The sequence below is a fragment of the Colobus angolensis genome, unplaced genomic scaffold (genome assembly GCF_000951035.1).
Source record: "Colobus angolensis palliatus isolate OR3802 unplaced genomic scaffold, Cang.pa_1.0 Scaffold46, whole genome shotgun sequence".
NCBI lineage: Eukaryota > Metazoa > Chordata > Mammalia > Primates > Cercopithecidae > Colobus > Colobus angolensis.
In genome coordinates this window covers 4,830,887-4,846,670 of record NW_012118043.1, presented here as the reverse complement: position 1 = coordinate 4,846,670, position 15,784 = coordinate 4,830,887, and the positions used below count along the sequence as shown (strand labels likewise).

The 15,784-nt window shown below is 46.6% G+C and overlaps 1 protein-coding gene across 4 annotated transcripts in view; it reads right to left on the bottom strand.

Moving 5' to 3' along the window:
- Positions 1-3,789: 3,789 nt before the first annotated feature.
- TFDP2 (transcription factor Dp-2 (E2F dimerization partner 2)) overlaps positions 3,790-15,784 on the bottom strand; it is a 220,455-nt gene continuing 208,460 nt past the window's right edge. For 3 of the 4 annotated variants that reach the window (XM_011958087.1, XM_011958088.1, XM_011958089.1), the window contains 2 exons: positions 12,296-12,401; positions 3,790-12,079 (listed from right to left, as the gene is read on the bottom strand). In XM_011958087.1, the coding sequence (XP_011813477.1) occupies positions 11,896-12,079; positions 12,296-12,401 (290 nt within the window). In that variant the 3' untranslated portion in view covers positions 3,790-11,895. The remainder of the gene's footprint in view (positions 12,080-12,295; positions 12,402-15,784) is intronic. The other variant, XM_011958086.1, reaches the window with a different exon arrangement.

Below are 15,784 nucleotides of genomic sequence, written 5' to 3'. Positions count from 1 at the left end.
TTTTTGGACTTCAGTGCACAAACGTCTCATGATTGAGTTTCGGCTTTTGAGAGCTGTGACCAAGTGGTAGGTAGGGCATGAAAGAGGAAAACAAATCTCATGACCTTGGTAAAATGTGTCACAGTTTACTTTAGGCCCCTTAGCCAAGGCAGGAGATAACACAAGAAGGAAATGGCAAAAATGTCCTGAAGCAATTTGCATGAAAGTGAGAAAGTGGATAGACAAATGCTGCTCTGCACTAACCGGATTGGCTGTGCCCCTCCACCCTCCCCGACTGCAGGACTTCCTTCAACACTGTGCATTTTCTACTGAGATGCTCTCCTGAAAGCAAGTTTCAGCAAGAGGCTGGAAAGGCCTCTCAGAGGAGGCTGAGCTGGCAGTGATCAGGGAGCCCCTGGGCATTTGGCAGCCGTCCACAGTAAGACCGGCAGATGGAGCCTTCATCTGGCAAGAAACTGGGGAAGCTGGCGGTGTCTTCAGGTGCAAGCTTCAGTGAGAAGAGCCTGTGCTCTGAGAAGACGCACAGAACTACAGAAGTAGCTCCCCTAGGAGAAGGAATGGAGGTGGCTCACGCCTGTAATCCCAGCACTTTGAGAGGCTGAGAGGGGTGGATCACTTGAGGTCAGGAGTTTGAGACCAGCCTGGCCAACATGGTGAAAACCCGTCTCTACTAAAAATAGCAGATATTATCCGGGCGCGGTGGAGGTTGCAGTGAGCCAAGATTGCGCCATTGCACTCCTGCCTGTGCGATAGAGCAAGACTCTGTCTAAAAAAAAAAAAAGAAAGAAAAAAGGAATGTAGAAAACATAGCCACAGCTCTGGGAGCAGGAACAGAAGAAAGCAAGCTGACTGTCGGTCGGGTTCCTCTTCTGGAGAAGGCTCTGCATTGAAGCTGTCTTCTCTCTGAGGCTCAAGAAGCTGAGCATGGAATTAAACAACTCTGTCAACCAAAAATACAATTCTAAGTCCTACCCCACAACCACCTGAATGGACTCTCTCCTTGGCCAGGGCGCTCTTAAAATGTAACCTCAGAGACTGGTTCCGGCCATGAAGGGGAAGTGCCTCATTATACCCGCTGGTATTAACATCAACACAGACCTTACTGATAAGAATCATTTACCATCTATTCTCTGAAGTCTGCGACATTTGGTCTCCGTAATCCCTTATCTGAACACAGACATTTCCTTTCTATTGATTCCAGGTTTTCAGATAAACTCAACCAATTGTCAACCAGAAAAATTTCAAATCTACCTATAAGCTGGAAGCGCCCCCCACCTTTGAGTTGTCTCACCTTTCTGGACCGAACCAATGTATTTTTTAAACATACTTGAGTGAAGTCTCATGTCTCCCTAAAATGTATAAAACCAAGCTGCACCCTGACCACCTTGGGTACGTGTTCTTGGGCCTCCTGAGGGCTGTATCAGGGACCATCGTCACTCATATTTGCATATTTGGCTCGGAATAAATCTCTTCAATCATTTTTGAAAACAGTTTGTCTCTTCATAGCCAACTCTGTGGGCTTGCAGATACCGCCCCGGTCAGCGGTGTATTCAGTCGCTGTGCCATCCCCCACGTGGCCACAAGAACAAAAGCACCCTCTTAAGCCCAAGTGATCCAGTGGTTACTCCACTGTAACCAAGGTGTCCTTGGACACCTTCACCAAACGGCACTTGCAAGTGGCTCCTCTAGGCTGGGAGGAACGGAGAAGGCACAATACCAGCTCAGCTCACCATTCCAGGAGACCCCCAGGGTAAGGGCGTGAGCACAGGCTCATCACTTCCCCCCCTCCACCACCCTTACTTGGTCTGTGAAACTCCAGGGCGAGTCTTTATGGGAAGATGCATTCCTTCCAACATGTCATCGAGTGCTTACTTAGCCATCTCCTTTTCAAGACCTGGGTCTTTCTGCTGGTTCCTGAATTGCTCCATGCCCTTCTGTGCCTTCTGACTGTCCACATGCTCAACTTGTTGGAAAATAGGAGATAGGCTATCTAGAGTTCTGGTCTCTCCCTGAGACAGGTAGAGACCGCGTGATCAGGTGCTGAGGGAGTGCTACGTTCCAGAGGCCAGGTGACTTTCCACCTGAGGCCTGGGGATGTGGCATTCTGTATTGACTGCTGTCGCTGTTCTCTCTGATGCTGGTTTGGTGTAAGAGACGATAAGAAAGCATCTTCCCCACGAATTGCAGGGAAGCATTTCTGGGCCTAGTCTCCCAAAAGTGCTACGATTACAGGGGTGAGCCATGGCACCTGGCCATCTTTTTTTTTTTTTTAAGATGGAATCTCGCTCTATTGCCCAGGCTGGAGTGCAGTGGCACGATCTTGGCTGACTGCAAGCTCCGCCTCCTGGGTTCACGCCATTCTCCTGCCTCAGCCTCCCGAGTAGCTGGGACCACAGGCGCCCACCACCATGCCCGGCTAATTTTTGTATTTTTTTTTTTCGTTTTTGAGATGGAGTCTCGCTCTGTCACCCAGACTGGAGTGCAGTGGTGCAATGTCCGCCTCCCGGGTTCACGCCATTCTCCTGCCTCAGCCTCCCGAGTAGCTGGGACTACAGGCGCCCGCCACCACGCCTGGCTAATTTTTTTGTATTTTTAGTAGAGACGGGGTTTCACTATGTTAGCCAGGATGGTCTCCATCTCCTGACCTTGTGATCTGCCTGCCTCGGTCTCCCAAAGTGTTGGAATTACAGGTGTGAGCCACCGCGCCCGGCCCTGGCCACCCTTCTGAGGGCAATTCACGAAGAGGAACTCAGATGTTGAAAGAGGGTCTCAGTCCTTACTCTCTGGCAGAGCCCCAGAGTACCCACTACCCTCACCTGATCAGCCCACCAGTATTTTATTGTTCATTTTTCTTTTTTTTTTTTTTGAGAAAGAGTTTCGCTTTTGTTGCCCAGGCTGCAGTGCAATGGCGCAATCTCGGCTCACTGCAGCCTCTGCTTCCTGAGTTCAAGCAATTCTCCTGCCTCAGCCTCCTGAGTAGCTGGGATTACAGGCATGCACCACCACACCTGGCTAATTTTTTGTATTTTTAGTAGAGACAGGGTTTCACCATGTTGGCCAAGCTGGTCTCAAACTCCTGGCCTCAAGTGATCCGCCCACCTCGGCCTCCCAAAGTGCTGGGATTACAGGCGTGAGTCACCGCACCCAGCCTATTGTTCTTTTTTATTTTAATCCCAGCACTTTGGGAGGCTGAGGTGGGAGGATCATTTGAGGCGAGGAGTTGGAGACCATCCTGGTCAACATGGTGAAACACCATCTCTATTAAAAATACAAAAATTAGCCGGGTGTGGTGGCACGTGCCTATAATCCCAGGTACTCAAGAAGCTGAGGCAGGGGAATTCCTTGAATCCGGGAAGTGGGGGTTGCAGTGAGCCGAGATTGCACCACTGCACTCTAGCCTGGGCAACAGAGACTCCATCTCAAAAACAAAAAACAAAAAAAAGCCTTTTTTTTTTTTTTTTGAGATGGAGTCTCACTCTGTTGCCCAGTATGGAGTGCAGTGGTGTCATCTTGTCTCACTGCAACTTCCGCCTCCCAGGTTCAAGTGATTCTCCTGCCCCGAGCAGATGGGATTACAGGCTATGCCACCACACCCAGGTGATTTTTGTATTTTTGGTAGAGATGGCGTCTCACCATGTTGGCCAGGCTGGTCTCGAACTCCTGACCTCAAATGATACGCCCACTTTGGCCTCCCAAAGTGCTGGGGTTTTAGGCGTGAGCCACTGCCCATGGCCTAACACCTCCTTTTTAAACTAAAAACTTTCTGACCCACTAGTAATGAGACTAACATTATTTTAAAGTGTTTATTTTTCTCTATAATACATTTCATTCAACTCATAAATGTCTGATACATTTTTTTCTCAAGAACAACTTACACTCATTTGAGATGCTTTTTCTTTCTTTTAATCTTATAGGATGGACAAAGATACACTTTAATGGACAAAAAACACCAGAGTTCATTACAAATACAGCTTCCCAGGCCCCACCTCCAGTGCTTCTGACTGAGCGTGTGGGATGCATCCTAGGATCACAAGACTGTAAAACTCCCCCAGTCAACTCCACGGCAGGCAGGCCTGGAACCACCCTTAGTGGAACACTGCTTAGGACTTGTCTGCTATCTACCAGAAGCAATTTCAGGAAATCCAGGCATAATTACGTATACAGAAATAGCTCTTCTATAAAATTTCCATATAAAAATAATGGTATTTATTTACAAAGTCTGAGATACTACAAAATAATATATCATATTAGGTTGTGTACTTCCATCTAATAGAGAAAAGTCTACGTTGGGCAAGTCAGATGTGGTGGTTGCATTTTCCTCTTATCTCGTTTAAATTGCTTAAAGCATGTGGCACCATGATGCATCCTTCATGCAGAAAAGGAGAACTATATTTTCTGGAAATAAAACCCAATAGCACATAGTCAGAGTAACGCATCTGCAGATGAAAAGGTGAGCAACCTAGTGATCTGGGCTCTCACGGCCCTTTACCCACTGTTGTTTTTCTTTTTCTTTTGAGATGGAGTTTCGCTCTTGTTGCCCAGGCTAGAGTGCAATGGCACGATCTTGGCTCACTGCAACCTCTGCTTCCGGGGTTCAAGCGATTCTCCTGCCTCAGCCTCCCGAGTAGCTGGGATTTCAGGCATGCACCACCGCACCTGGCTAATTTTATATTTTTAGTAGAGACAGGGTTTCTCCATGTTGGTCAGGCTGATCTTGAACTCCCAACCTCAGGTGATCTGCCCGCCTTGGCCTCCCAAAGTGCTGGGATTACAGGCGTGAGCCACCACGCCCGACATACCCACCTCTTTTGTCCAAAACTCAAGGATGATGGTGGTGAACCAAGTGCATGAAGGAACTCAGTATTGAAATGTGATCCCCGGAGTGCAGCCGCCTGGGCAGCCAGTGTGTATGCTTAGTAGGGGGGTTCCATTTTTCAGGACAGAGAGGTTGAACCTGTCACAGTACTGCTGGCAAAAATAGAACTGCAACAAGCCCAGAGGAGCTATTCAGGAGAAAAGTAGCCCCGTCGTCAGTGACATTTTAATATGAAAACCCTGGCCCCAGTGTGAACAAGCACAATCACCAGGCCGTGTGACATGAAGCTCGGCCATGATGAAGTATGGTGACAAATGGCATGCAGTGAGGCATGACAAGGGATGAGTTTTTAAATCCAAGCGTGATCTGGGGAAGCTTCCCTGTTACGATTCGACAAGACATGGGCAGCAGCAGCTGGTGTGTGGAAGGACCAGTTGGTCACTGAACTCCTTGGGTCCCTGCCAATGGCCAGCGTGGGGAGCCCTTGTCTGTGGAGGTCTCAGCCCGGGGTTTTCTGACTTGAGAGAGGCCTAAACCTGACACCACGGCCTCATGCTGGGGCTCAGGAGAGGAGTCCCGCTTCTGCCCCTCAGCTGTTTGGCACTTGGTGACACAGGACTGATGCTAATCCAAAACCCGTCTGGCAGGATTGTAGTGACAGCGTGGCCCTCACGGAGGGAAGCAGCTCTGGGTTTTGGTGCAGGCTCTGCCACAGACAGGCTGAGGGACGGGAAGCAAGTCAAGCTCCTGCTTGCTTCCCATCTCTAAATGAGCAGGGTGGGAGCAATGCTCTCCCCCATCCTGAGACCTGCGGCGAAGGGGCGAGGCCTGACCCTGAGCATCAGCTACTAGGGCCTCCGATGCAGCTAGAAGCAGGGAAGACCAAAGTCTAATCTGCTGAAACAGCAAGGGGCAAGACAGCATTGGCTTCAACAGGCCTTTTTTGTAAAGCAAAAGGTAAGATGACAAGATCCAGCCTTGTCTGAGAACAGCTGCACAGAATACACGTTATAAATTAGTATTCTCCTATCTCAGCACCCTTGTGAATGGGTGTCAGAGAAGTTTCTGGACCTGTCAGGGACTCCCAGGGCTTAGTCAGAAGGTCAAAGTGTTGTGCCCACTCATTTTTTCTTCTTTAGCATACTGTGGAGTGATACATGTGGAAAAATCGGATCCCAGCGATTATCTAAGCATAACTTCTCAGAGACATTTTGGTTAAGGGACTATTTCCTGAGAAATGTTATAATTTATGTGGGTATTGAGCTTGAATTTTTTTTTTTATGGTAAAATCTTAGGCTGGGCGCGGTGGCTTAAGCCTGTAATCCCAGTGCTTTGGGAGGCCGAGGTGGGCGGATCACACGGTCAGAAGTTCAAGACCAGCGTGGCCAACATGGTAAAACCCCATCTCTACTGAAAATACAAAAATTAGCTGGGCATGGTGGCACATGTCTGTAATCCCAACTACTTGGAAGGCTGAGGCAGGAGAATAGCTTGAATCCCGGAGGCAGAGTTTGCAGTGGCTGAGATCATGCCACTGCACTCCAGCTGGGGCAACAGAGCAAGACTCCATCTCGAGGGGAAAAAATATGCAAACATCAGGCTTTTCTCTTCTTAGTAACCATGTTTGGCTTGAGTGGAAGTTTAACCAAACACTGTTATCAACTGGGAATTTGAGGGCAGGGAGGCACACTGCTGAGGGTCATTCGAATGGCATGGTGCAGGCTCCTGATAAATAGTGTGGGTCTTTGGGAAATGCATATTAATTTTCATCAGTGCTTGGGGACCATTGCTTTGGGTGCATGAATATGGGAACCCATTTGGGAAAATGGTTCTTAGAAATCCAGTCATCAGCTTCACCAAAGCCAGCCCATATGCAGAATAGAGATGATCTCTTTGACATAGCCAACAACTTAGAAACACGGAAAATAGTTCTCAATTTCTAATCATTTTCCTTTTTTTCTTTTTTGAGACAGAGTCCTGCTCTGTCACCCAGGCTGGAGTGCAGTGGCAGATCTTGGCTCACTGCAACCTCCGCCTCCTGGGTTCAAGTGATTCTCCTGCCTCAGCCTCCCTAGTAGCTGGGACTACAGGTGTGTGCCACCATGCCAGCCTAATTTTTGTATTTTCTAATGATTTTTCTACCGCATAGATTCAGTTGGAAAGTAGTGAACCTCTGTTAGAATCTTCTCTTGGTTTATGGAAACTGCTGGTAGCTAACTTTGCTTTGAAGTCTTAAAAGTTCCTGAACAGACTCCAAAATGAAGGCTTGAAATTGGAACAGTGGGGCCTCTGGAACTTAGGAGAGATTCCAAGTGCATGTTATGGGACAGAGTGGCTTGTTAAGAAAGTATAGAGACATCTGTCTTTCCACTGTCTGACTCAGTAAAACTGTCTCTTTCCCAGAGGGGCCTCCCCGGCCACCCCCAGCCAAACTAGCCTTTCCCAAAGGGTCCCACTACGCTGCTGTTTTTTCCACAGCACTCATCAATCTGCACGTGTTCCATCTGTGATCATGTTTCCCCAGTAGGAGGAGAACCCAACAAGGGCAGGGCTCTCGCTGTTCTGCCTCAATACCTGCGCACAGTAGCTACTCAAATGCTTACTGAATGAAGGATGAAATATTAAGATTCACTGTCCAACCCTCACTCCTTCCTTACCACTAAGGCAGCACAGTTTTAAGGTCTACTTCACAGACTTGTTGGGCAGGGACAGCCCATTTTGTTAGGGGAGGGAGCTTGATAGTATTAAAGCGCCCTTGAAATGAAATAATTTTTTAAAAGCTAAATAGAGCCAGGCGCGGTGGCTCACACCTCTAATCCCAGCACTTCGGCAGGCGGATCACCTGAGGTCAGGAGTTTGACACCAACCTGGGCCACATGGTGAAACCCCAACTCTACTAAAAATACAAAAAATTAGCCGGGCATAGCGACATGCGCCTATAATCCCAGCTAGTCCGGAGGCTAAAGCAGGAGAATCGCTTGAACCTGGGAGGCAGAGATTGCAGTGAGCCGATATCGCGCCACCGCACTCCAGCCTGGCGACAGAACCAGACTCCGTCCCCAACCCTCCGCAAAAAAAAAAGGGGGGGCTAAATAGGCTTTCCCCCCCAGTGCCCCCCTCTCAGTGTGGTTATGGCAGGAATCGCTGAGGTAGTTCTCATCCTCTGCTAATCCACACTCCCTCCAACACACACACTGTGCTAGAGGGAGCCTAAGTCACATCTATACTTGGAGCAACTCTGCTGTCTCTATGACCCAAATAGCCATAAAGAGTTGTGGTTTAGCAGTTACGGATGTCTTGCAGGGCTAAACTGAGCCACTCCTCTGTGAAATATTTCCATTTGAGGCCGAGCGCGGTGGCTCACGCCTGTAATCTCAGCACTTTGGGAGGCTGAGGTGGGCGGATCACTAGGTCAGGCGATCGAGGCCATCCTGGCTAACACGGTGAAATCCCGTCTCTACTAAAAATGCAAAAAAATGTAGCCGAGCGTGGTGGAGGGCACCCTTAGTCCCAGCTACTCAGGGGCTGAGGCAGGAGAATGGCGTGAACCCGGGACGCGGAGCTTGCAATGAGCCGAGATCGCCACTGCACTCCAGCCTGGGCGACAGAGCAAGACTCTGTCTCAAAAAAAAAAAAAAAAAAAAAAAAAGAAATATTTCCATTTGAATTATCTGATAGGAGCTACCTTGTTTTCAAGGACTGACCCTGGCATTATTTTTCAAATATGGCAGAGTACTGTTACAACTGTAAAATTTGCTAATGGAAGGAGTTATCCTCTTTATCCTGCTAAAATGGCAGAAACCACATAGCTTTTTCTTCCCATCACTTCTTTAAAGAAATAAATTGAAGGACGCCAAACATATGGCCATCGTCTGTAGTTTCTCGGGCAGTGGGCCTCGCTGAGGGGTGGAGGACCGCCATGTTGGCCCCTGCTTTCCCGCCTTCCTCCAAGGCCCACCTTGATCACAAGGCACAAGGTATACAAACACCACAACTGCTCTCACCACAGGAAACGAGCACGTGGAGGAGACAGACTGACAGCGGGGAAGAGGAAGGCAGCGTCGTAGGCACCTGGGGCCCATAAGCGCTGCTGTGTGCCTAGGCGGCACCGCCCTTCCCAGTGAGGGCCAGACAACAGGTCCTAGTGCCACTGTGCATGTGCTAAAAAGAGCCAGCACTTCCTCAGTGAGTGATGCCACACGCTTGAAAGGGGGACAGCCACACTTACCCTCAAGGGGAAAAGGCCTCTTGAACTCCCCACAATCAGTGTGTGCCAGCACCCCTGGGAGGAGTGATCTGTGTATGGCAAGTAACCCGGCGTGCCACTGTAACAAAGCAGCCTGGGTATTGTAACTACTTCTCTCCCCGCAGCGCCCCCCGCCCACGGTTTTTTGTTTTTTTTTTTTTGAGACAGGGTCTTGCTCTGTCACCCAGGCTGGAGTGCAGTGGTGTGATCTTGGCTCTCTACAACCTCCGCCTCCTGGGCTCAAGCAATCCTCCCATCTCAGCCTCTTGAGTAGCTGGGACAACAGGCATGCCCCACCACACAAGGCCAATTTTTGTATTTTTGTAGAGGCAGGGTTTTGTCATGTTGCCCAGGCTGGTCTTGAACTCCTGAGCTCAAGCAATGTGCCTGCCTCGGCCTCCCAAAGTGCTACGATAACAGGCGAGAGGCGCTGCACCTAGCCCCCAGTTTCCTAACACTGCTTCACTTTAATTTCGTGTGAAATTGTGACTCAGTGCTGAGCTTTAGACCCAGATAAATGTTGAGGGGGAATACAGAAGAGAAGTGGCCTTTCTAAACAGCTCAACCCAGTTTCTAAAGGCAAGATTTTACTCCAGTGACATATACTGGTGACTACGATGTCACTCTGTGAGCCAGCCTCAACAGTAACCCAAGCACAACGCTGAGGAAGAGACTGTTTCCCACCAACAGCACACACCTACGGCTGGGGTGGCTAATGGTGGGGCACCAATAAGGATAAGAGTCTTTGGCGGCTTTCTTTTTTTAAGCCCATATTTTATCAATTTAAAGCATGAGAGTAGCAGAGATGGACAGTAGAGAAGAAAACAGGTTCCCAAGAACTCTGGCAAGAATGTTGCTATTTGGTGAAGGAATGGTTATCATTAGTGCACCTGTCTTAAATTCTGAAATGCATCTTGGGACCTGCAGTTCAATATTTTGAAGACTACAAAGGTAGCTGTGGCCATTGGCCTCTCCAGGTCCCTGCTGGGTCCCAGAGATGAGAAAGGGTGAAGTTAGTAAAAGAGGAGGCTGCCCCTTAAAGGACAGTTGGTTTGGAGGGAAATCCCGATCCGTGCAGTTGAAATGGCCCCTGCAGGTCCCTGGGGACCTGCTGTCACCTCCCCGGTGTTCCTGACTGGTCTGAGAGGTATGCTCCAGAACCCATGATAAGACCAAGTTCTCTAGAAACTGCCTCTATCTCTGAGTCTGTACTATGGCTTATTTCTGACAGAATGAGACTTTTGTATCAAAGGAGCTCCAGCTAAAGTTGAGTGTTTTTCTTTCTCAGTTTTTATGGCCTTATTAAACAGGTTTAGCTAGCCAAAACTTTCTCCTCCTCACCATGCTCACTGTCAACATGGTGGTGGGGCTAGAAAGAGGCACCACAGGAAGAAGCCTGCACTTCCCCCAAGGGATTTAAAAAAGAACCAATTTGGGCCATGCTTGGTGCATCTAGCATCATCTTGGGATAAATCCACATGATTCAGGTCAAAGTTTTGGAGTTAATTTTCCCATTATTATTTGCTCCTTTCCAAGGCCTTAATGTGAAATTCAGGGTCTGGCCATGGTGGCAGATGTCCCTACACTCTTTCATTCAGAGAAGAAGCAGTTGTGAATACACCACTGCAGTATTTCTAATGACATCTTGAGCCATAAACAACATAACTGCACTACCATATATCCAGGCAGTAGGAGTGTTCAATGTTTTCCAGTGTTTCTGTGAAACACTAAATATTGGATTAGTTTGAAATGCAACTGACCCCAGAAGTAAGCTCAATAAGGTCATTCTGACTAATGAAAATGTGAAAAAAGGTGACATGTAGAAGGAAACATTGCTGGTCATATTCTTGAAATAGACTTTTCTTTAAGACGAAAGTAATGACATTTGGTTTATCTTCACAAATTGCACACTGGGTGAGATCATACAATTGCTGCAGGGAACTGTAGGCAAGCAATTTGGTCATAGGAATTTGTCTTGTTTTAAATGAAAAAGCTATATGAAATGCATAGCTTTGATTAACCTAAAGATACAGTTTCCCTCTTTGTAAAACTCCAGATTTAGGATGCTGGCAAAAGGCAGTGCTGGCAAAGTATTTAATGCACATGGAAATGCTATTCTATTTTGGCTTCCAGAAGTAGCCCTAGTAAATTCTATGCATCAATGCATTGGCTAATAATAATTTCAGTTTTACTATAAATTATCTAAATGTCACTTAAGTACTTAAGAAGTAGCGCTTGCTCCTTTCTAGAAGCTGTCTAAGGCAGCTGATGCGTAAAGCACCTTAACTAGACCTCCAACTAGTTCAGCAGTTCAATCTGTGCCCCTCGGCCACAGGACTGCCCTCAGTATCCCTCACTACACAGCTCCCCTCTCCTGGGGACTTTTCATGTTCATTTCCGCCTTGTCAAAGGCAGTCCAGGCAGGGAAGAGAAACGTCAGAAACAGGATCGTCAAGGACTGCTCCGTGTAGCAATCTCAATTCTAAGAATAATTACATGGGTGTGAGGAACACAAAAATCCCACCTCACAGAAGATAAATGAGTACACTCACACTGCCAACTCTTCAGGGATTATCCCCACTATCTCCTCAGAAAGCATCCTTTGTTTGTTATGTCATCTACTGCTCTGTTGGCCAGACTTTCATTCACACTATGTTAACTTTCATCTCAATCATCTCAGCCTTCATGTGATTTGCTTATTGTGTTTCTCTAGTTTTCACTGAACACACAGTGCAAACAAAGGCAAAGACTAAAGCAATCATTTCAAAAACAAGAGCTCACACTACAAACACACATGAGCATCACATATTGAAACGTAGGCTTTCTCTTGTCTTTATTCTGGGGAGGAGGAATCCTCCTCATCATCTTCCTCATCTTCATCATTGAACGAACAGGGGGTCTCGCCTCGGGACTCGGAGCAGTGAGAGGCTGCACTGCTGGACTGGTGACTGTTTGGGGCCAGGAACTGCCCAGTTGCTAAGGCCACTTCTGCATCCAAGCATAACCCTTGGTTTACACTAGCAAACAATTAAAAACACACAGGCTCATTAATGTGGTATAAACAGTTTTGTAAAACATAGGAATAAAAACATAGGAAGGAGGTGCCATTGGTGAGATCTGCCACAAACCTGCTCAGCAGGACCTGTGCTGGCAGTAACATGACCCTGGCTCACCCCTACACAGACAGTCAGGACTCTGGGGTTTGCCTTTCTAACCCTGAAAAAAATACGTACCTTGACTGGGGTAAGGTGGCACCAGTGGTCAGGTCTAAATTTGAAACTGATTGGGTAGAGTTCAGAAGTAGTCCCTGATTTAACCAAGAAGGTCCTGTGGAGATATCTAAAGGAAAAAATGAGAACAAAAAATGTCAGTCCTGCAAGTTCTGTGGCTGCTGTTGTTACAGTCTGAAGAAAGCACAGAAAAGCAAGAGCTAAGCTTATTCTTCATGACAGCTAGACAATTCTCTTGCTGTGAGAAGAACCCAGGTTTCTTCATCTTCTTGGAAGAAAAAGAAACTCTAGAACACAAGAGGAGGAAAAAAAAATATGGGAAGGCAGCTTATGGAGAGAAGGTATTCAAATGAAAACACTCACAGGCACTTTCTTACTCTTTTTTCTTAGATAAACCCTCCAGAGCACAGCCCATGGGATACAGCCCAGTGTACCATCCTCAGTGCCTGGGCTGCCCTCACCACAAAAGACCTGGACTGTGGTGTTGACAGCCAAAGCCAGAAGTGGGAAAAGAGAAAATCAAATCAGAAATACATGAGGTAAGAAGGCCACCCTGCTTAGAGGGCAGACAGATCTGTTTTGGCCAAAACCCCTGCCGCAATGTCTTTTCAGGTGCCTGCTGCTGGTGAACTCAATGCTGCTACTTATCAAATACCTATTCTTTTTCCTGACAAGATTTTTCCTGGTATCCTTTGCTTTCTAATTCAAACTCTTATTTTTAAAAACTCACATGCAGTCATGTTTTTAATGAGGTGGAGACAGACATTACTGTTTTAGTCTACAGAAAATATTTTGGGCTGGGCACAGTGGCTCATGCCTGTAATCCCAGCATTTTGGGAGGCCAAGGCGGGCGGATCACCTGAGGCCAGGAGTTCAAGACCAGCCTGTCCAACGTGGAGACCCCATCTCCACTAAAAATACAGAATGAGCTGGGCGTTGTGGCGCATGCCTGTAATTCTAGCTACTCGGGAGGCTGAGGCAGGAGATTCGCTTGAACCAGGAGGCGGAGGTTGCAGTGAGCTGAGATCGCACCATTGCACTCCAGTCTGGGCAACCAGAGTGAAACTCCATCTCAAAAAAAAAAAAAAAAAAACTTTTTTTTTTTTTATATCTCCTTGCCATCTTCTTTTCTATACATATACCACACATTTCTCCTATGACAACACTGATCAATTCTTATTGTAATTTTACTGGTTTAATACTTCTAATCTTCCCATCTACATTGTTAGCTCAAAGAAGGCAGTAACTGGAACATGTAAGATCTAAATATGGCCAGGCACGGTGGGTGGCTCATGTCTGTAATCCCAGCACTTTGGGAGGCCAAGGTGGGCAGACTGCTTGAGCTCAGGAGTTCAAGACCAACCTGGCAAACATAGCAAGCCCCATCTCTATTAAAAATACAAAAATTAGCCAGGCATGGTGATACACGCCTGTAATCCCAGCTACTAGAGGGGCTGGGGCAGGAGAATCACTTGAACCCAGGAGGTGGAGGTTGCAGTGAGCCTAGATCGTGCCACTGCACTCCAGCCTGGGTGACAGAGCAAGACTCTGTCTCAAAAGAAAAACAAAAAAAAGCCCAAAAAAGTTACTGAATGAATGAGTATAGTTTCTGTCAGCTGCCACTTTACAAAATAAGTGGTAGATACATTAAAAGTAATTCCTAAAAAGAAACTCTATAAGCCCAAACACATACTCAGAAAATGTAATCTGCCAAAATGAGCTATGATTTAATTTAATCAAAATCTTTTTGCAATTACTGTACAAAAAAATGAAACTATATGATTTAGATTGGAAACTCTGGTATCCAAACAAGAGGCCATTCCCATGTAGGAAAAAAGTAAACTAAATGACTATGCTAATTTTAAAACCATCTTATGAACCTTTTTCTTTGAGACAGCTGTGGAAAAAAAAGACTTCAAGTCTAAGAAGAATGGCAGACTTTAAATACATTAAATAACAACAAGTCTGTACAAGAAAATAACATTAATGCCAGAATCCTGTGCTGAATATTAATTAGGATATAGAACTATAGAAACCTTCTGTCAGAACACAGCTATTTACTTGTTTGTGAGCATAACACATTGCATTCTCTTTTTACAATGGATTGGAAAAGCCTACATTTCTTTCCTATTATCACAGGATCCACACAATGGTTCTCACACTCCCACCCAGGCCATTCTGCCCCTTTACACACGAGAGGCACATGTTTCTTCCTTTGAACTAACCAGAAAGTCTGTATCCCAGTCTGCAAATGAGGTCACAAAGAGATCAAAACCACAGAGCCTGCCTAATCGCCCTGAGCCTTTTCACTGGGAGTAAGCTAAAATAAAGTTCTGGTGATTTATTGAGTAAGCCCTTTATTCAGATTCTGCTGGACTTCCAATGACACAGCAGGACCCAGGCTGGAGAGCGTGGGGAGAGAGCTGGGTGGGGAGACAGAACAGGTGGGCCGAGGGGCAAGGAGAAGCGGGGGGCCCTTGCAGGGGATGAATGGTGCCAACCGAAGAACTAAAACAGAAACCAGATCTCAGCCAAGAAACTCTTCTGTTGTGAGCAAAGGGCCAAATCATAGAGTAAAACAAAATTAAAGCTACCTTTCTGCTTACATAGGATTTAATGTATCTTAGAATTAGCATTAAAATGCCTTTAAAAAGCAATGTGAAATTCTAGATGGTTATACTTACAAATGAAAGAAACAAAAGAAAGCAAAGGCAAAATCACTGCTTACATAGTCAATTTTTTTTTTTTTTTTTAAAAAGACAGAGTCTCACTCTGTTGCCCAGGCTGGAATGCAGTGGTGCAGTGGAATGCAGGTGATCTCTGTTCACCGCAACATCCACCTCCCAGGTTCAAGTGATTTTCCTGCCCCAGCCTCTCAAAGAGCTGGAATTACAGGCATGTGTCACCATGCCTGGCTAATTTTTGCATTTTTAGTAGAGACAGGGTTTCGCCATGTTGGCCAGTCTGGTCTCGCACTCCTGACCTCAAGTGATATGCCTGCCTCGGCCTCCCAAAGAGCTGGGATTATAGGCGTGAGCCACCGCACCTAACCTATATAGTCAAATTATATCTGCAAAATGTGTAATATTTTCAGGAATTAGGAAAATCAGGAAGATTTCTAAATTAGTAAAAAAAATCTTAATTGTAAGACATGTAAAACATAGTGCTTCTGTTTTCAAGTATACTCAGTATAATTTTACAACTCAATAAAAAGACAAGTAACTTTATTTAAAAATGGGTAAAGGATGCACTGTGGGAGGCCGAGGTGGGTGGATCACCTGAGGTCAGGAGTTTGAGACCAGCCTGGCCAATACGATGAAATCCCATCTCTACTAAAAATACAAAAATTAGCCGGGTGTGGTGGTGGGCGCCTGTAATTCCAGCTACTTGGGAGGCTGAGACAGGAGAATCACCTGAACCCAGGAGGTGGAGGTTGCAGTAAGCCGAGACTGCACCATTGCACTCCAGCTTGGGTAACAGAGCAAGACTCTG